The sequence below is a fragment of the Tupaia chinensis genome, unplaced genomic scaffold (genome assembly GCF_000334495.1).
Source record: "Tupaia chinensis unplaced genomic scaffold, TupChi_1.0 Scaffold138322_1, whole genome shotgun sequence".
Lineage (NCBI taxonomy): Eukaryota > Metazoa > Chordata > Mammalia > Scandentia > Tupaiidae > Tupaia > Tupaia belangeri.
The window spans coordinates 2,641,447-2,664,007 of record NW_006198219.1 but is presented as its reverse complement, the minus strand read 5'-3'; the positions used below and the strand labels follow the sequence as shown (position 1 = coordinate 2,664,007).

The window sequence follows — 22,561 nt, the reverse complement described above, 5'->3', positions numbered from 1 at the left end:
ACAAGAAATGGAAAATTATTTGTTGATGATAACATGTATGATTAAGCCAATATACAGTATATTCTGGCTGGGAAATCACATTTTGTATGCCGTAATGAAGTTTAGTGAATAAATGTAAGATACATAATTAAAAAAAAAAAAAAGGCAATGACCACATATGCTCATCTCCTAGCTTCCTGCTACTGACTCTAGCAGGAGCAAGAATGTTCAACTATGGGTGAAGTTTGTCTTCTTTGGTAAAAAATTCTTTAAAAGTCCTTTTGTTTTTAATTGCCAGCAGGTATGTGCACTTGCCAGACAGAGAGGAGAGAATAGACCCCCGCCCACAATGGGGCATAGTCCCAAATAAAGTTTTTTTCTCTATTTCTTAATCCTTTCAGGATCTGGGGTAGGTACACACATGTGCCCAGTGTATTTTTCAAACTACTGGAACTAAGATTTGATCACTTGGGATCTGGCTTCCTTAACCATTAGGGTACAGGGCCAGCCTTATAAAGTCTTTAAAGGTATATAACAAGTAAACAACAACCATTTCAAATATTTAGATGCTTAGTGCATTCATAATTTCTAAAAGTATAATAAAAATAAGAAACAAAAATCCTTAACATGCAAACAAATAGGTCAAACTAAACAAACATACTCATAGTCTGCCTTTTTTGGTATGAATATGTCTTGTGTATCATCTTCTATGTGCTGTAGGTCAGCATAGAGGTCTGAAGTTCCACTTGCACTAAAATTCCCTTGGATATTTTGACTGTATTGTTGAAGACGCTTCCATAAGTCATTATAAAGACGCAACAATTTAGGGTATTCTCCTTCAAATGCTTGTTTCAAAAACATAGAAGCTGCCAAACAAAGCAAAAACATGAATTAGATAAATTAAAACATCTACGCAATGTAGTAAATAAATGTTTCCTTTGCATATGACTATGATGTTACAAGTAGCCAACACTAGGAAAGCCAAAGACAGGTTCCAATAAGGCCCTTTAGACTAATGCTAGTTACAGCAATTTTCCTCTCAGACTATTCATTGCATTTGATGTATGGATCATGTATTTCTTAATGTACATTAAAAAAAGGGCAAAACCAGACAAACTTGAGCCAGCTCATGGCTTAAAGGTTAAGGAAAGTCAGATATCTCATGGTCAACCGTGGTTTGAAAAACATGCTGCCTCCAGGCCAAGAAGAAAGAGATCAAGACTCTGTTCAAGGAGGAAGAGACCAGGGAATAAAGTTTCCCCTCTCTTGTCTATACATAGTGGCATTGGCAATTACTCAGATGTTTATTTAAATAAAACAAGACTTTTGAAAAAAAGAGAAAAACATGCTGACCCTAGTGGCTTTAAAAAAAAAAAATACTGGTGTATGCATGTCCCCAATCCCAACAGCATGTATATCGATAAATTTTACAACTTTGTCGCAAGAAGAAATAGATACACTGAACAGCTCTACATCTATTTTTTGTTGTTGTTGTTTAGTTAAAAACCTTCCCTTAAAAACATTATAGACTCAGGTGACTTCAAGCAGTGAATTCCATCAAAGAATTTATGAGAAGGGCCAGCAAGTGGCATGGTGAATAAGGCACTGTATCCCACATGGCTGATTCTGCAATTTGAGTCCTGCACCCCGTGACTTGAAAAACATGCCAGGCACCTGTGTATATATGCCCCAAATCCCTAGAGGAGAAGTGACTGTGACGTGGCCAAACCCCCTCCCCTGCCCGGGGAATTATTTCTTACTCTGGCTCTCTGTCTCTATCTGTCTCTCTCCAGAGACCATACATGTATCTTGTGATGAAAGTCCAAAAAAAATTTCAGAAAGAAATAATGCCAATTCTATGCCAATTCCCAACTCATTCAGTGAAGTCAGTATTACCCTGTTATTAAAAAGAGGGATCAAAGGGGGGAAATAAAGGCTATAGAACAAGGACAGCCTGTGGCATGGCAGTTAAGGTAGCTGAATCCCATGTGGCCAAATGAATAGTTCAAGTCCTGGATCTGGCAGCTTAAAAAACATGCTATGCACATGTGCACATGTCACCAGAATCCCTAAAGAAGAGAGAAATCAAGGAGAAGAGACTGCAGCATAACCATTCTCCGCGGGGTCAGGGGGGGCTTTCTCATTCTCTCTCTCTCTCTCCTTTTCTGGATTACTCTCTGCAAGCATACATGCCCTCTGGCAAAAGAAATAAACAACAACAAAAAACCCGACAGAACAATATCTCTCAAGAATATAGAATAAAATATTACAAAGAAAATTTCAACAAAACAAGTCCAACAATATATAAAAGAGATAACACATCACAGTCAGGGGATTTATCCCAGGAATACATCGTTAACATTGTAAAATCAATTAATGTGACCCATTTTATAAACAAACTAAAAAGAAAAAGTATGTCACCTTTTTAATAGATTAAAAATAGCATTTAAAAAAAGAAATCTAATAATTCATTCTTAATAAAAACTCTCAACTCTGAATAGAAAAAAAGAAAAAAACCCTTTGACCTGGAAAAAAACCCTTTGACCTGATAAAGGGTTCTACCAAAAAAACAGATATGATCATCTATGTAAGAAATCTTACTGAATCTGGGGCCAGCAGGTGGCATGGCTAAAGGTGTTGGACTACCACAGAGCCGACCACAGTTCAAGTCCCGGACCTAGCAGCTTGCTTTCTCACTTTTCCTCTCTTTCTCTCTCTCACTCTGTCCCTCTCTGGTCAAATCAAATAAATAAATAAATAAATAAATAAAGTTAAATACCCACCCCCCCCAAATCTGACCAAATCTACCACAAAAGCCACTAGCATTATATAAGTAAATTTAGTAAAGCTACAGGATATGCGATCAATGGGCAAACTCAATGGTACATCTATATACTAATAATGAACTTTTAGAAAGTGAAATTTTAAAAATAAAATTAACAAGAGCATCAAAAATACAAAATATTTCAGAGATATATCTGAATATCTAATAGAACGTGAAACATCTATTGGGTTGTCAGAAAAGTCACAATACATTTTTGCAAAAATGACCCAATACATATCAAAAACTGAAAACAATCTTGAGATAAATCAGAGATCTAATTAAATGGAGAGAGATAATATATTCATAGTACAAATGGTCCAATGTTGTTAAAGGTAAATTTACCCCCAATTAATCTATATATTAAATGCAATCTCATTTAAAATTGATGTGCATTTTCTTGCAGAAACCTTTTAAATTATCTAAACTCATATGAAAATACAAAGTATGTAGAATAGTCAAAACAATTTAGAAAAAGAAGAAAGTTGGAACTCTAACATTGCATGATCTCAAGTCATATAAATCTACAGTAATCAAAAAATTGGTACTGGTGTAAAGATAATGACACTGTATAGCTTCTAAAAACAGACTGACACATATGTGATAAACTGATTTTTAACAAAAGTACAATGGAAAAAAGGGTACTGAGCATCTATGTGCAGGAAATAAAGAACAAAAAAAACCCCTTAACTCACATCTTGTACCTTATATAAAAATTAACTCAAAAGAATCAAACCTTCTAGAAGTGAAGAATCTTTTATTCCTTGTATCACACATGACATGAAACCAAAAGTTTATCTGCTGTTCTTAAGACACTGCTAAAAGAATGGAAAGACAAGCCAAAGAGTGAAGAAATAAACTTCCCATGTTTCCACTAAGCTCTGTACCTAGAATACATAAAGAACTCTCAAATCTCAATAACATTAAACAATATATAATTGCCAGAGGGTACATGCACTCACCAAAGACAGAAGAGATACAAAGGGAGAGAGAGAGAAAAAGCAAGCCCCTCCCAGTGGGATAACGCACGGTCAGAGAGGTCTCTAGAACCTCCTCATGTGGGTCAGCCCCACAGACCATTGTGGTACTGCTACACCATGTCTAACCCCTGTTCTCTTCATTTTATAAACAACTTCTCTGAGTTGCTTAAGTGTTTTGAGAGACTAATATTTCACAAGGGGGTTTAAACAAAGATTGCCAGATTCTTCAAGTATACTTCAAAACATGTTTTTAAGTACTGAAGTGTTCATAAAGGGTCACTGACATACTTCCTTCCTTGATTCTTTTTTCCTTTCTTTCTTTCCTTCCCAATCAACAAGCACTTATTAAAGCCCTACTATATGCTGGGTACATTTCTAGTCATTGAGGACTCTGACCAATAGCATTCCTTTTCTTACAGGGATTATATTCTACAGCAGGTTGGAAGTCAAACATGATAAATAAAAAACATGATATATTTGAAAGTGATAAAAATGATGGACAAAAATAAAGCATATTTATTTATGATGACACATTTTGAGAAAATCATCAGATTACAAAGAGGAATTATGTTTTCATTTCAAAAATCTCAAAATAATAATGTTGATTTTATCTATTTCTACTGAAACTTTAAAAAATATGTACTATATGGGACCAGCAGATGGCATAATGGTTATGTTACTGGACTCACACACGGCTGACTGATGTTCAAGTCCTAGACTCAATGGCTTAAAACTCACTCCAGGTGTGTGTGCATGTGTGCCCAAAGTCCAAAGAGAATGGAGAAGAAGGGATTGTGGCGTGGCCATCCTCCTGGGGGTCGGGGGTGGGGGTGATTTCTTACTTTCTATCTCTGTCTCTCTGGTGAGTGCACACACTCTATAGCAAAAGTCTCTAAGAAAAAAAAGTACTATAAGTCAACAGGTTGCTAAACAAATATTATTATCTGAAAACTACAGTAGAAAAGTAACATATAAAAGGCTTAGAAATAATTTTGAAAATAACCATTACCCATAAATAATTAAAGTGGTAGATTTCCTAAAGGGGCTATTTTGAATCTACATGGTCACAAATTTAGGCCTTTACCTTCAGAATAAAAAAAAATTACTATCAAATTTCAGAATTATACCTTCTAATAAAACTTCTTTTTACTGAGCATGAACATGTATAAACAGAAAAAACATGTTCCTAACTAGGAAATCTTCCCTTTAGATATATTCTGCCAAAATATTACTTGCTTAGACAATCTGTTACATTGTGTGCAATCCTCAACTCTGCAGATGGCTGCACTTCCTTAATGCTGTCTGTCTATAATTTGAAGAAGTACTACAGTACACTTTAGGGACTGTATGTGCTATAAAAATCGAAGGTGCTTTACAAACAACTTACTTTAGAGTTCTCCCAAAGGAAGTTTTTAAAGTAATACTGTTATCAGAAGTAAGAGACTACTCTGAATGTGAAATATTAACTAGACTTTTGCCTAAAAATGTTTTTTTTTTTTTTCCCCTCAGCAGTTTCTTTGATTACACAGGCTAGAGAGTTCCCATAAGATAAGAACTGAAAAAACATTCACTGGATTTGGCAATTAAAGAGTAGGTCACTGCTTACCTTAATGAGAACAATTTCAATAGAAGAGCAGAAGATAGTCAACTTACACCTAGCTGACAAATCAACAGCATGAAATTGTAAACTACTCTTCAGAGAAATTTGGGAAAAAAGGGGAGAATAAATAGGAACTAAAGCAAGACTTTCTAGTTATGTTTTATCTTTTATTAGATGAGAGCAACTTGAATAGGTTTGTATCTCAGGAAAAGAACTCAAAAGAGAAGGAGAAACCCAACATCATCATTATCATCATCATCATCATCATCAAGTATGGGCCAGTAGGTGGTAGAGGTTAAGACAGCTGGATTCCACATGGCTGACTACTTGGCTCAAGTCCAGGACCCAGCAGTATGAAAAACACACTTGGTACATGTGTGTAAATGCCCAAAATCCCAAGAGGAGAATGGAGAAGGAACTGCATTGTGGCCATCTCTCCTGGGGGCTGCTTTCTCCCTTTCCCTTTTCCTCTGTCTCTGTCAAGTTGGTGAATTTTACTACAAATCATTATATATCAATAAAGTGAACCAAAACCAGAAACCTAATGTAAGAGAGATGCGCAGTATTTGCTCTGAAAGTGAGTAGTGTAATTTATACAAGTAAATAGAGTAAGTCAGTCTTAAATACATTCTCTACTTAAGTTCTATTTGGTCAGACATAAAGATTTCTTTTCTTTTTTTGTTTTTTTGAGAGGCTTTTGCCATAGGGCACGTGCGCTTGCCAGACAGACAGAGGGACAGAAAGTGAAAAATACCCCCTCATGGGAGATGGCCACGTCACAATCCCTTCTCCTCCATTTTCCTCTCAGGATCTTGGGCACGCACACACAGGTGCCTGGCTTGAGTTTTTAAGCCACCAGGTCCGGGACTCGAACTGCAGTCGACTACATGGGAGTCCAGCGACATGGTCATTATGCTAACTGCTGGTCCCAACAAAGACTTCTTTTGTAGTTACTGCCTTGCTATATACTCCATAAGAAATAGAAGTAGGGGGGCTGGCAGTTGGCATGGTGGTTAAGGCACTGAACTCACACATGGCCAACCAAGGTTTGAGTCTTGGACCTGGTGGCTTGCTTTCTCACTTTCCTTTTATCTCTTTCTCTCTCTCTGGTCAAATTTTAAGAAATAATAACAAATACAATTAAATACATAAATAATTATTTTTTAAAAAGAACAAAAGAAATAGAAATAGGAAAGCAGGTAGTGTAGTGTATTCAACCCTAGATTCCCAGTGACTAAATGTAAGTATATAGGCGGTACTTCTAGTAAATTTGAATAAAAATTGACTACACATGAACTCTTAAGATCCATTTTAAGGAACCAGCAGTTGGCATAATGGCTATGTTGCTGGACTCCTATGTAGTCAACTGTGGTTCGAGTCCGGGACCCAGTGGCTCAAACTCACACCTGGTGCATGTGCGTGCATGCCCAAGATCCTGAGAGGAGAATGAAGGTGAAGGGATTGCGGTGTGGCCATTCCCCCAAGGGGGGTGATTTCTCGCTTTCTGTCTCTCTCTGTCTTTCTGGCGAACGCATGCTCCCTATAGCAAAAACCTTTCCCCCCCAAAAAAGGTCCTTTTTAAAAAGCTTATGTACAGTTAATGCTCAAACATTAAGTAATTAGATAAGCACACTCTTACGATAGTAGCAATTTGTATATTTCATTGTTTAGCACTACCTTGGTCCATTATTTCATGACATAAACAAATTAAGAAATGTTTGTGGATCATATTTGAATAATCAACTTTTAATTTATGATGAAGATATTTTATCTATTCATTAATTAAATCTTCATTTTTAACAATTAGAAGTTGAAAGTCTTGGAATGTTACTATCTTCTAGTTAGGAATTAAAATAAGTCTAAAAGTATGAACTAAATTTCTTTAGTTTCAATTGTTTTAAACCCCCTAGAAAAAATTTTGTAGAGATTTCTTCCAATGTTTGAATTATGGAGCTTTAGCTTATTCTTCTGAAGAATTTTATCTTAAAAAGTAATTACAAAAATAAGTAAAAAGTCAGTTTACAGACTACAAAACTGATGATATTGCTAAGAGATTCTAGAATATACATCACAGGAGTTATAAAATAATAAAATGTTTTATAAATTAATAAAGCAAAACTTGACATCAAATTTTAAAGTAACTGAAAAACTATGAAGTGAATTTGCAAAATAAATAATATACTTACAGTTTGTTGCCATATGAAATTGAGAAGAAAGTGCCTGAGTAACCGAATTCCAAAACATGTATAAAATTTCAGGTTGTCCATCCTGTGAACCAAAAAAAGGAATAAATTATAATAGATAAGGTAAAACATTGAAATTTTATTGAAAATTTATTTAAATGAAAAATTTTCAACACTGGTAAAAAAACAGAAATTATTAAGTAACTAAGTAGAAACAGAGATGAATCAAATTATGTCTCACGCTTAAGTACTAGTCATTATCCTGCTCTGTCAGTTACTAGCTGAGTGACCTTGAGCAAGTTACTTAGCTGTTCTGCACTTTCATTTTCTTCATCTGTAAAATGGAGATGGTAATAGTACCCATACTGTAGGATTATGAGGGTAAAACAAATGAATAAAAAGTCTTAAGACAGTGCCTGATGTATAAGAAACCCTCAGCAGCTGTTACTAGTACTATTTTAATTATTGTTATCATCAGCATCATTCCTTAATAAACAGACGGCAATCTGTGTGTGCATACCAAAATGATGGACGGAACGTACTTAGATAAAGGATAACTAATAGGAAATAATTCACTATTACAAAAAAGAATAGCTAAAGCATAGAAACTGAACAAAACAGAAACAAAAGTCATAGGAATTAGTACTCAGTTCAACATGATTATTTCATTCAACTTTAAGTATAGTTTTAGAAAGTAATCAATAAAAAAAAGACAAGTATTTGTTTAAGTACCATTTGGTTAAAAACAAAAGGTACTTTAATATTCTTAAAAATGAAATCCCACACTTAGGAATTTGATCAAGTATTTTAAGGTACTACTATATGTTTCATACAATATCAAAATGCTGCCTTTCTACTAGTTATACCAATAAAAAAAAAATGCCAGTTTCATGACTCAAAGTAACAGTATAAATCAAATATGTCCAATGTTCAAATATTACTAACATTACAAAAATGAAATTCTAACTTTGGATATTGTAAGTGAATGAAAATGGGAGTTTTTATTTTATAGACCTTGTTTCAGTTTTGAAAGATGAAAAAACTCTAGAAATCTGTTGCATAACAAGATGCATATAGTTAACATTATTGTACTATACACTTACAATTGGTTAGAAAGGTAACTTATTACTATTATTTTTTTTTTATTTTTAGGTTTTTGGCAGGGTGTATATGCTCACCACAGAGAGACAGAGAAAGGGAAAGTGAGAAATCATTGCCCTCTTCATCCCCAGGGGTAATGGCCTCCTGCAATCTCTTCTCCTTCATTCTCTTCTTCGGATTTTTGGCATGCACATGAGGACAGTTTGATTTTCAAGCCACTGATCTGGGACTGGAACCACAGTTGGCCATGTGGTCATCTAGAGCCTTAACCACCATGACATCTGCTGGCTCCTAGGATGGCAAATTTTACTTTTTTTTTTATTTTTTATTTTTTACCCACAATTTTTTAAAAAGGATCATTTTGTGACTAGGTTCTATGAATTTTTAAAAATATAAAGACTATTAAGTGTATTTCTTTTCATGCATGAGATAAATCATCATGTAGATTTTCTTATTGGAGACACTAAGAAGGTGATGTACATTTAATAGATTTATTAATATTAAATGATCCTTATGTTGCTGACATGAATTCTACTTGTTTATATAGATAATTCAGACTATTATTTTAACACACTATTATAATCAATTTCAATTTCACCTATAGGAATTTTGCATTTGCATTCTTAAGAAAGATTGATCCAATTTTCCCTTTTGTGTTATGCGTACGCATATGTGTGAGTGAAACAAGTTATACAGTCATCTACTTTGGAAGGAGGGTTATGCATACTTAGTAAATGAACTAGTTACCTCCCTAATTTTAAAAAGTTATTTTAATATGTGAGTGGACTTTAAAAGTTCAGAAAAAAATGGAATTAAAATACAAGCTAATCTTGCTGTAAAAAAAGTTAGAAATCTATGCATTTTATTTGCATAATCTCCATTTTTCCATTAACTTTTGGAATACTCTTCATGTATTTTGGGACCATTATCATAACCTGAGATAATCCCACTCCCCACCCTACACTCCCTGCCACAAAAATCTTCAAAAATTTCACTAGTTAAAACAACAAAAATTGGGGCCAACAGGTAGCATGTGGCTAAGGAACTGGACAACCATGTGGCCAGCAATGGTTAGAGTCCTGGATGCAATGGTTTGAAATGCATACTGGGCATGTGTGCCTAAAATCCTGAGAAGAGAATAGAAGAGAAGGGATTGCGGTGTGGCCCTCCCTCTTTGGTGGGTGATTTCTCACTTTCTGCCTGTCTCTCCAATGAGCACGCATACCCTTATAGCAAAAATCTCTCAACAAAAAAATAAAAACAAAACAAAACAAAAACAACAAAAATTAAAATGTAGTTTTAAAGTAACTTTTTGGTAACTGAAAAATGTTTTAATGAAATTGTTTTATTCAGGTATTCTACTTGAGTTAGTTATATGTAACCTGTCAATTATCCATGTTATTTCAAATCCTAAATTTAGTAACAAAGAGTTTGTGTGACTCTATTCTGTATATCATTATTTGTCTTTAGTGTGCCTGATAATATTAATCTCTCTTGGTTTCATATGAGAAATGTTAGTGAATCCATTTATTTTTATTCTATGTTGTTTTGCTTTTTGATGTGACTTTCAAAGATACACATTTTAATTCTATTTTTAAGTACAATTTTCTTGATTTAATAAGAAATTGTGACCCAAATATGTTAAACTAATAATTGTTTTGGCTTTCATCATCTCATTTTAAGCTTTCTTCCTGTTTCCTTTGTTTTCTGTGTTTGTTCTATGGATTATTTTGTTTGCTTTTATCTTCCCTTGTGACTTAAGTGCTATAGGTTCTACTTTCGTTCTATCAAAGGTTACATTTTTATTTTTTTCCCAAAGCAGTTTTTATCTCATATAACCTCATATTTTTCACTTTTAAAGCTAAAACTGGAAATACATCTTTTGAGACTACTGCTAAGAGAAACTGATTTAGAATTCTAAACATCAGGAATTTATAAGTGAAATAAAAATCAACATAAAGATCTCAATATACTATAATATAATTATGCTAGTTAAGCAGGTTAAACTCAAGCAGTGTGGGTGTATTAACCTAGACTGACAATACCTGCTAACAATGGAGAACCCCAAAGAAGAATCAGCACAGTCACAATTTATTAAGTTAATAATGATTATATAAGTTGGGTCATGCTTGGACTAGTTATCTCCAACATATGTATTTAATAATAATAATTCCATAATCACATATTATGAATACCACTTTAAAAAACAAATTTTTTTTGTGACTGCTCATTTCTGAGAATAAACAAATCAACATTAAACATATCCCTGGTTTTCTAAGTATAACTGACTACTCAATGCTTTGTACATCACTAATTTCTGTACAGCTATCACAGTTTCTGTAGCATTTCATGTATTTCTTTTTTTTTTTTTTTTAGAGGTTTTTGCTATAGGGTGCATGTGCTCGCCAGACAGAGAGAGACAGAAAGCAAGAAACCACCCCCCCCCCGGGGGGGGATGGCCAGTGGCAATTCCTTCTCCTCCATTCTCCTCTAGGGATCTTGGGCACGCACACACACGCGCCCGGCGTGAGTTTTAAGCTACCAGGTCCGGGACATGAACTGCAGTCGACTACATGGGAGTCCAGTGACATAGCCATTATGCTAACTACTGGTCCCCATGTATTTCTTTTGGATGTATCATATTTGTTCCTACAATTAACCATAAGTTATTTTGAGGTATATCAGCTTTGTAACTCCATACAATTACTGGAACAGATTCTCAGAAGTACCAGGAATTCTTCAAGACTTTTGATAACTGCCAAAGTAAAGAAGACAATTCTAAATCTCAGACATGACCCCTTCAAAAAGACACATGGGACCCCAAACAATCTGGCTCCTTCTTCCTTCATAATGGTCAGTCATTTAAAACTTCAAAGTCATGAAACATACTGTTAGCCAGAGCGGAAACGAGACCCAAGTGTCCATACTTAGAATATACATGAGCTCTGGCCGAGGAATTAACATTTTGTGAATGTCCATTGTGTTACAGGCACTATTGGATGTTATCTAATTAACCTCACAACAACCAGTAGAATGTAAGCTCCATGACAACAAAGGCTTACTTTTGTCTTTTTTACCACTATATTTGCCGCATCTAAGGTATGACAGGGCATAAAAGGTATACAGTATTTACTGAATAAACGAATTGGACAACTTTTTCTTTTCCAAAGAATTATTTAACTTTATTAATTATTATTATTATTACTTGTGCTTTAATTTGACCAGAGAAAGACAGAGAGAGAGAGACAGAGAATGAGAAAGTGAGAAAGTAAGCTGCCAGATCCGAAGATATGGATCACGTTCAGTCATGTGGGAGTCCAGCATCTTTAACCACCATACTACCTGCCAGCCTCCAAGTGGGACAATCACATAAGGCAGGCATTTTTGGGACCAGTGGATGGCATAATGCTTATGCTGTTGGACTCCCATGTAGTCAACCGTGGTTTGCGTACCAGACCTGGTGAATTAAAACTCACGCCAGGTATATATGCGTGCGTTCCCAAAATCCTGAGAGGAGAATGAAGGAAAAGGGATAGTGGTGTGACCATCCCTCCTGAGGGCTGATTTCTTTTGCTGTCTCTGTCTCTCTGGTAAGTGCACACGCCCTACAGCAAAAATCTCTAAACAAACAAACAAACAAACAAAAAAACAAAAAGGAAGGCATTCTTAGTCATTTCTTTTTGAGTAAAACAACAAAGACTCAAAAAATTGAAGGTGACTTCCAAAGAATTTTACAGAGCCAAACAGAACCGAGGTTTGATCCAAGGTCTTTGTGACTAGCATATCAGATTATTATACCTCCTTAATACAATTTAGAAAGCCCTCTGTGACCTGCTTGTCCCAGACTACTTTTCTTGTCACACACAGAGATCAAAGCTCTAATCTCACTTCAGATGCTTAAAGGTTCTTTTGTAGTCTCTCTCTCAGTTATCAGCTTTTAAAACCTGTACCTTATTCAGAGCTCAGTGGTTCCCCTAAGTTCGCTGCACTTAGCTATTGACATCTATAGAGCATCTCATATTCCCTGTTATAATAATATTTTCGTATTTAATTAAAGGAATAGAGTAATAGTTAAGCAGGAACTCTGAAGCCAGAATACTAAGGTTTGAATTCTGACTACCACATAGTAGCTGTTTGTCTTTGGATAGTTAATTTATTTCTATATGCCTCAGTTTGATCATCTGTAAAGTAGAAAACTTTCTCATAAATTTGTTATGAAAACGGAATGATTTCACTACTATGAAGTGCTTAAAATAGTGTATAGCGCAGCAAGCTCTCTATATAGTTTGTCAACATTGCTAACACTATTTGCAATTTAGAACTGATGTAACTAATTTGTCTTAGTTCATTAACACCTCTCCCAAGACTGGTAAATAGTAATGCCTAATAAATATTGTTGTGGTGGCTAATTTTATGCCTCAACTTGACTGGGCTCTGAGGTGGCCAGGTATTTGGTCCATCATTATTCTAGTGGCTAGCCAGTGGTACAGCAGGAAACGCAAGGCTCTGTGAGGCTGACCTACATGTGATGGTTTGGGTTCGCATCAGAGACCTCCCTGAACATGCCAGGCATGTTCATGCCTGTGAACTGAGGCTGAATGAAGCTGACAGTAGATCACGGAGTGAGGTCCCTGTTATTGGTGCCTGTCTCTTTGTCTGTGTCTTTCTTTGGTTCATGGAAGGAAGAAAGAAACTTAAAATGCTTAACAACAACAAAACCATTATTCTAGTGTGTTTGTAAGAGTATTTCTGGATGAGATTAACACTTGAGTAAGAAGACTGAGGAGCGCAGGTTGTCCTCATGTGGGTGAGCTTTATCCAATCAGTCAAAGGCCATAACAGAAAACAAAGACAGAATTCCTTTGGCTTGCCTGTCTGAGCTAGGACACTAGTTTCTTTCTTGCCTTTGGACTTGAGCTGAAACACAGGCTCTCCCTGGGTCTCAAGCCTGCAGGCCTTTTGGACTAGAACTCTGTTACCATCTTTCTTGGATCTCAAGCTTGTTTACTAGGGTACATTCCTAATCCCACATTTTCCCTTGAGATCACTGTTAAACTACAGTGCAGAAGGTGCCTAGGGCTTGCCCCACAGCATTGATGGCTAAGCACTGTGCTTAGGGAACTGGGTCCCACATAGCTTAGCACAGTTCAAAGCCTGTTTGAAAAACATGCTAGGCCTGTGTATGTGCATGCCCCAAACCTGACAGGATAGAGAAATGAAGCAAAAAGAAATGCATCATAACCACACCCTACTGGCAATTAAACACTTTTAATAGGTTTTTTAAAGTTATATGTCTTTAAAAATTCACTTGTCAGGAACCAGAAGTTAGCGTAATGGCTACGTCGCTGGACTCCCACGTAGTCGACCGCGGTTCGTCCCAGACCCAGTGGCTTAAAACTCACACCGGGCGTGTGTGCGTGCATGCCCAAGATCCTGAGAGGAGAATGGAGGAGAAGGGATTACGGCGTGACCATCCCCCCTGGAGGGTGATTTCTCGCTTTCTGTCTCTATGTCTCTGTCTGTCTGGCGAGCGCATGCGCCCTATAGCGAAAACCTCTCAAAAAAAAAAAAAAATTCACTTGTCTTGCTATTCATGTTTACTATATCTTATAGAGAGGCTGTTCTCCAAAAGAAAATACATTTTTTTACTATGGATTTTAATGAGTGAATAGGGTAAATATCATTTAGAATTTAATCTTTATAATTCATTAATAAAAACACACAAATAAACATGCACACATATGAGCATAACTATTTCATAATTAGAGTTAGAGTGTGATATAATTTAGGTAACCTCCCTCTGCCCAAATATAAACAAATACCTGGATTCTTTCACATTTATTTAAATTACAACAGGCGTAACTAAAAGATCTAAGCCTTTATATTCATTACTCATCTCTTATACACAGAAATACACACATACACAAAAGGATCCATCTTGACATGTGTTTAAAAACTGATCATGTTGAAATTTAGATTCTTAATTATCTTTAGTTTCACTGTTAAGGGAGAGTTAGTTAATTATGAAGATATAATACTTAGTTTAAAATATCAAACTGATAAATTAGTGTCCTGTGGTAAGAGCCTCTCTAGTTAATATACTTGACATGATCAGGAATGAAATGAATGAAATAATTTTTAAAGTATATAGCAACTATTTAATTTCTTTTAAATCTTTTTATCAACCACACAATAAAATAAATATTGCCTATTCGTTCTTTGGAGATGAGATAAGTAGGAATTGAAAAGTGAATGGTAAATGTTTAAAACGAGAGACGGGTAATGGTAGCAAGATGGTGGAATAGAAAGCTCTACAACTCATCTGCTCATAGAAATATCAACTTAACAATGCCTTCATAAGAACTCTAGAAATCATGCCGAATGGCAAAAATATCTCAGGAAAGCACAAAGTCAAAAAGAGCCACGTTAAAACAGGAAGAAAGCCCCCACATCAGCCCATCTCCCAAACCAGTGTAGAAAGGTGAAGGGGGGCAAAGGCCAATTTGTGGCTCCTCCCCCCTAATGAGAGAGAAGGCTGGAGCCCAATGTCTGGTTTCTTAGAGGCTACCCAAAGGACTGGTTTCGGTTTCATCTGACTTAAAAGTGCTGACTGAGAACTGGCATAGGTTGAATGCCTGGGTACCATTGAGAACAAAACAGAGTTCACTGCCAGAGAACTTATAGTACCAGACAGAAGCCAGCACAACTTGCCATGATAGGGAGAAAGAAAGGTTCCAGCTTTTCAGCAGGCTTCCCAAGAGATGATTTTTGTCTCACCTGACTTGGAGCATTGATTGAACAAACATACTCTGGATGCCTGGCAGAGGCAGAGAATAAGAGTTCAGCCCCTTGTTGCAGCATCACAGAACCTCCAGTACCACACACAGATCCCAGAGGGAACAATAAACTACAAACTCCTTAAAGAGCAACTGGGCAAACTTTACTTGAGTAATTACAATTTGAGATTTAAGAAGATAACCTTCCCTTGCACGAAGTTAGTTTGTAACCACTGAGAGATGGCTGTTTCATGAAACAGAAAAATCATGACAAAATACAATAAGGCACATGAAGAAACAGGGAAATATAACCCACTTAATATATCCAGAAACCAACCTAAAGAAACAGTTCTATGAGTGAGCTAACAAAAAACTGGAATTTTTAAAAAAAGCAGCTAAATATATAAGAGAACACAGACAACTAACCAAAATAAAGAAATGATACATGAACAAAAGATACCATCAAAACTAAAAACAGAACCAAAAGTAGGCCACACAAAATTCCTAGAGTTGAAGAGTGCAATAACGGATTTAACACTTCACTAGAGGTGACTAACAAGAGATTTGATCAAGAAGAAGAAAGAATCAGTGACTATGAAGACAGGTCATTTAAAATTATTAAATGAAATTATTAAATGAATGAATGATGTGAAGAAAGACTAAGGGACTTAAAGAATACCATATAGAAGACCTATGTCTGCATTTTAGGAGTCACTTGATCCTCCATAATTTTTAACTTCTCTCTCTCTTTTTTCTAAAATTTGCCATGGAGCATATGTGTTCAACAGAGAGCATGTATACTCATCAGAGACAGAAAAAGGGAAAGTGGAGAGCAACCCCCATGGGGCATGATCATGCCACAATCCCTTTTCCCCTCTCTCTCTTTCCCCACGGAATTTGGGGCACACATGCATACATGTCCTCTTTGCTTTTCAAGCTGCTGGATCTAAGACTTGAATGACGCACAGAGTTAGCCATGTGGGATCCAGCTGCTTGACCACCATGCCATGGGCTAGCCTGTCTCTTCCATGTTTTCTATACTCTAATGTTTATGTGGCATTCTCAATCATTTCAACAATTCTTTCTGCTAGACCTCAAATAAGCTCTTTAACTTTATGTAACCTTTTGTTTAACCTAGTGGCTGATATTTGAATTATTTTTATTTTATTTCTAAATGCCTATATAGCCCTCTTTTTGATCTACCTGGTAATTTTTAAAGAGCCATTTATTTCTCTTTTCTAATTCTTTTTTTTTTTAATTGTCAGAAGGCACATGTACTCACTAGAGAGAGAGAGACAGAGAGAAAGCATTCCTTATGAGATATGATTATGTCACAATCCCTTCACAATTCTTGCTCTCAGGATTTGGGGCATACATGCAAGCCCTTTGCATTATTATTATTATTATTATTATTTTTAGAGGTTTTTGCTATAGGGTGCATGAGCTTGCCAGAAAGACAGAGAGACAGAAAGCGAGGAATCAACCCCCAGGGGGGATGGCCACGCCGCAATCCCTTCTCCTCTTGGGATCTTGGGCACACACGCACACACACTCGGCGTGAGTTTAAGCCACCGGGTCCAGGACTCAAACCAAGGGCGACTACATGGGAATCCAGTGACATAACCATCTGCTGGTCCCAAGCCCTTTGTATTTTTTAAGCTGTCAGGTCCATGACCCAAACCACGTGATCAGCCATGTGAGACTTAAATACCTTACCAGACCACAGGTTGGCCCCTTGATTCTATTTTAGAAGTATTTCGTATATATGTGTGTATGTATTGTATACACATAAATATGTATATATGTACATATATACATAGACATATATACACACATATATATATTCTTTTAGATTCTTTATGAGATAACTCTAATATTTCAAATCCATAGTTTCTTTGAGAAGTCCTTCAGGATTCTAATAGCAGTTTTGCACTGTTGTTTATTTTTCTTGCTATGAGAATACCTCAAAAAGTTCATGGAAAAATAGGATTCAAGTAGTAAATTATTATGGAACAAAACTTTTTAAACTCTATGCATAATTTTTTCACAACTTATTTTTTATGAACTTTTTTTAAGAACCCTGGTATTTTACTTACAGAACACATACTTTTTTTTTATTGTTAGCTTATATTCAACTAACTTAATTAATGGAGATTTCTGACTGCTAAGTTAGAAATGCTTTCCTCTACAGAGGATCTGCATTTGTTTCTTGTGAAAATGAGGTATTGTAACCAATTAAGGATCCTGATTGTCACACTTTTTTTTTTTTTGGAGAGGTTTTTGCTATAGAGCACGTGCGCTCGCCAGACAGACAGAGACATAGAGACAGAAAGCGAGAAATCACCCCCCAGAGGGGATGGTCATACCGCAATCCCTTCTCTCCATTCTCCTCTTGGGATCTTGGGCACATATGCACACGTGCCCGGCGTGAGTTTTAAGCCACCGGGTCCAGAACACGAACCACGGTCAACTACGTGGGAGTCCAGCGACATAGCCATTACGCTAACTGCTGGTTCCCTGATTGTCACACATTTTGAGCTTACAGCAAGACTCCAAAGTTCATTTTTCCTTCTTGCTAAAATCCCAAAGCCTGGAGTGCTTATGTTATCGTAGACAAGGACATTTGACCCCAGGGTAACACCATCTTTAACAATCACTTACTGCTCATAAATACAGTTTCAACTATTTTTCTGCCTGTGTACATGTATGTATATCGACCCTCAGAGAATCTCTTTTTTTTGTTTTGCACGCTTGATAATACATTAAAAATTTATATAATTTTTTTTTTGTAATTTATCTAGAATTTATTTATACTGTAATGACAGAGCCCTTACAAATATCTGGTCCCCATACCGGTAAGAGCAGAAATCTAATCTTTATAGATCAGAGTATTTACAGATAATATCTGACCTTGAAATCTAACTAAATTATCACTATTCAATTTTTTAATCAAATTGAGATGTCACAGATAAATTAGCTGAATATTTTCCTGAGAATACTAAAAATACTTCAAATTTGGGTGTTGTAAACTTTCCTGGGCAGAGCCTTTAATGCTATTATCAAATCATTTGATAAGTCTAAAAGGGCAAAAGAAAACACATTCTTTTTTCATAGTTAGAATTCTCATTAGTACTATAGCTGCTCAAAATGCTGAACACATTCCAAATTTAGCTTAATGCATCCTACACACATGATTACAAGATTCTGTTCGATGATAAAAACTGCTGGCTTAGAAAATGAAGTATCATATCTACACTCCCACACAGAGCTAAACTGGCTTAATTCTGCAGATGAGAATCTAAAACACATTTCCTACTATGTAGATCCCAATTAATTTGTCAATAATTTGCTATACTCATTTTCAAGTCAAGTGTTACTTTGCTTATTGATTATTATATAGTGATACTAGAACTGTTAACAGGTTTTTAAAGATATCAAAATTGTCTTTTTTGTTCAATTGCCAGAGAGTGCATGCACTCGCCAGAGAGACAGAGACACATGAAGTGCCCCCAGTGGGGCATGGTCATGCCTCTATCCCTTCTCCGTTTCTCCATCTTGTCAGGATTTGGGACAGGCACACACATGGGCCATGGCAATTCAGGGCCAGCACTAATACTGCAGATGGCCACATGAGATCTGGCTTCTTAACCACTAGTCAATGTGGTTGGTCCCCAAATTAAATTTCTAATATTCAATAATCAATCTAAATTCCCATTTAAAAATAAAATGACTTATCAATTAATATTATAAAGACACAATATATTAAGAGAACAAGAATATTCAACATTAAAATGTCCTAAGTAACATGAATTGATAGGTATGAATGTGGTTTTTTTTCCAAATTATTATATAAACTGAAAAATAATAGGCTAGGGGCCAGCAGGTGGTGTGGTGGTTAAGGGCGCTAGACTCCCACATGGCCAACCACAGTTCAAGTCCTGGACCTGGTGGCTTACTCTTTTTTTTTTTTTTGTAATTATTTTATTCAATTTTATTCATTCATTCATTTATTTTAATTTGATCAGAGAGACAGAGAGAGAGAGAGTTTTAGAGAGAGAGAGAAAGGAAAGTGAGAAAGCAAGCCACCAGGTCCAGGACTTGAACCAGGGTCAGCCATGTGGGAGTATCCAGCCCCTTAACCACCATGCCACCTGCTGGTCCCCCTGGTGGCTTACTTTCTCTGTCTCTCTCTCTCTCTCTGACCAAACTGGAAAATAATAATAATAAATAAAGTTAAATAAAATAATTATTGTTTTAAAAAAGAAGAAAATAGCAGGCTAATTTTACAAGGTAGCCAGGGCATTTATTAAATTAAGAATAAGCAGAGATATTTCAATAAAAATTTTTTTAAATGCTCTAAATTTAAACTAAAATATCCTTAAGCTTTGTTTTTGTTTTTTAAAGAAATATTTTTGCTATAGGGCATGTGTGCTTGCCAGAGAGACAGAAAGTAAGAAATCACCCCTGGCGGATGGCCATGCCACAGTCCCTTCTCCTCCATCTTCCTCTCAGGATTTTTACCATGCATGTACATGCGCCCAGTATAAATTTCAAGCCACTGGGTTCAGGACTTGAACAGCAGTAGACTATGTGGGAGTCCAACGACATAACCATTATGCCATCTGCTGGTCCTCTCTAAGCTTTTTTTATACCTGAAGTAATTGGTCTAGTTTTATTTTTATACTCAATTTATGTCCTCTTTATAGTCTGATATACAATACTTGTAACTCAATAGATACCTGCAAAACCTTCTAAACTATAAAGCATTATGGAAACTGCCATCACGTGGAATTTCTTTTCCTCTTAATTATTCCTCAGATTAGATTCTGAATACCATAATAATACACATACTTCTTTCTGCTATGTGAAATTGAATAAGCCACCTGGGTCCAGGAGTCAAACCATGGTCAACTCAGTATAAATTTCAAGCCACTGGGTTCAGGACTTGAACAGCAGTAGACTATGTGGGAGTCCAACGACATAACCATTATGCCATCTGCTGGTCCTCTCTAAGCTTTTTTTATACCTGAAGTAATTGGTCTAGTTTTATTTTTATACTCAATTTATGTCCTCTTTATAGTCTGATATACAATACTTGTAACTCAATAGATACCTGCAAAACCTTCTAAACTATAAAGCATTATGGAAACTGCCATCACGTGGAATTTCTTTTCCTCTTAATTATTCCTCAGATTAGATTCTGAATACCATAATAATACACATACTTCTTTCTGCTATGTGAAATTGAATAAGCCACCTGGGTCCAGGACTCAAACCATGGTCAACTACGTGGGAGTCCAGCAGCGTAACCATTATACTGTCTGCTGGTCCCAAAAGACTGATTTTTTTAATAAATACGTGTAAATATGATCAATTCCAACAGGGACTAAATTTTTTTTTCACAAATATTAACCAGGAAGAAAAAAATACCTAAACTGGCAATTTACTTTAACATAAAATTTATATATAAATGTAAATAGGTATATGTGGGCTATGTGTGATTATATTCTTCAACAGCCTAAGACCAAGTCTTTGGAATAAGGAATCCTTATTGGTTTGTTAATTAAATAAGAAATTCTGTAAGTAAATAAAATGGATGAATAAAGTAAAAACATGTATCTCCATTCCTAATAATCCTTTTTCATAGGTAATGGTTCACGTGTACTTAAATGCTGGCCAAAATAAGTTGGCAGGGTTCACTCACTAAAATAATTTATTGTTAACAAGAATCGAGATACATGTTTTTAGGTAGAAACTGCCCGATATAATAGTATCACACACCTAAGCCTCTTTACATAGTTCTGTTGCCTCTTTATTTTTAATCTTTTGTTTAAAACTTCTTGAACACAATGGCTTTATTGTAAGTGTCCTTATACTGTTTGAAAAATATTAAACTTTTAAAATGAAATAAAAATATACAAAGATAAAATAAACATACAAAGTAAAAGTCTGAAATAACGCCATTGAACATAAAGACTAAATCAATTAATTAGTGAAGAAAAATAGCTAAAATCAGAACAAGGAATGAAAACTTGGTATTAATTATCCCACCCACTAGTAAATGCAAAAATCTTAGTGACTATATAAATTGTTAAAAGCATCTTAGTGTTTCTTTATTTCACACAATTTAAGGTCATGTAGAAGATAGTAAAGTGAGCAGGCATTTACTAACTTAAGTATGCATGTGTACAGAGAGTTAACACAGCAGGGTTGAGATGGTTATCATTAGAAATGCCAACTTTTGGCTAGCATCTAGGAACTCTGATTTGGAAGGGAACCCCACAATCCTATAACTGATAAGAGTCATTCAATGTAACTAAATGATTTGGATAAACGCAGTTTATACTGAATACCTGCTCTCCTTCTGGGAGTGTAGATGTTGGTATGTTCTGGGCAGTGACCCCTGATAAAAACCCTGGACTAAGGCACAAGGAGAGCTTCCCTATTAGCCAATATTTTATGCATGGTATCACCAGTTGCCGCTGGAGGACAAAAGGGTCCAGTTTAACTCCAGTGGAATAGGGCTCTTGGAAGTTTGAATTTAGTTTCCTCTGGAACTGACTTTCATATCTTTTCACTGTAATAAATCACAGCTATGACTACAATGATTAATATATGCCTTAGAATCTTCCTAACAAATTATCAAACTTAAGGGTGGTCTTGGGGACTCAAATACAATACATAAGATATTTAAAATTGTGGAGTTACAAAGGAAACTACCTGTGCTATGACACTAGAAACTTCCAATTTTATTTTTTCCGTCAGAGCACTAGGTGCTAAGATTTAATGAATAGAATAACTAGTTATTCTACTAATCAATACCAACAAATAAAAAACAAAAGAATAAAGTATAAAATCAGGGATTCCTTTACATGAAAGGAATGCATATGGCCCATGTGGCTAAAAGATTGGTAGAAGACAAGCAGGAGACTTCAGAATATGGAAAATGAATATAGCAATGTGTCATGTGGAAAAATAAGCAACTGAATAGGCCTGATGGCCTTTAGTGACCATATTACAATAACCACTACTTAACTTATTTACCTGAATTTTTCCTCTTATTCTCTAGTGGCACTTTTAAAACCATTTATAAGATATAATTTATGTGACAGAAAATGGGA

At 35.7% G+C, this 22,561-nt stretch overlaps 1 protein-coding gene across 1 annotated transcript in view; it reads right to left on the bottom strand.

Moving 5' to 3' along the window:
- Window positions 1-22,561, bottom strand: part of COG5 (component of oligomeric golgi complex 5) — a 262,688-nt gene that overhangs the window by 90,482 nt on the left and 149,645 nt on the right. Inside the window, 2 exon segments of the mRNA XM_006161165.3 lie at window positions 641-845; window positions 7,567-7,648. Of these exon segments, the coding sequence (XP_006161227.1) occupies window positions 641-845; window positions 7,567-7,648 (287 nt within the window).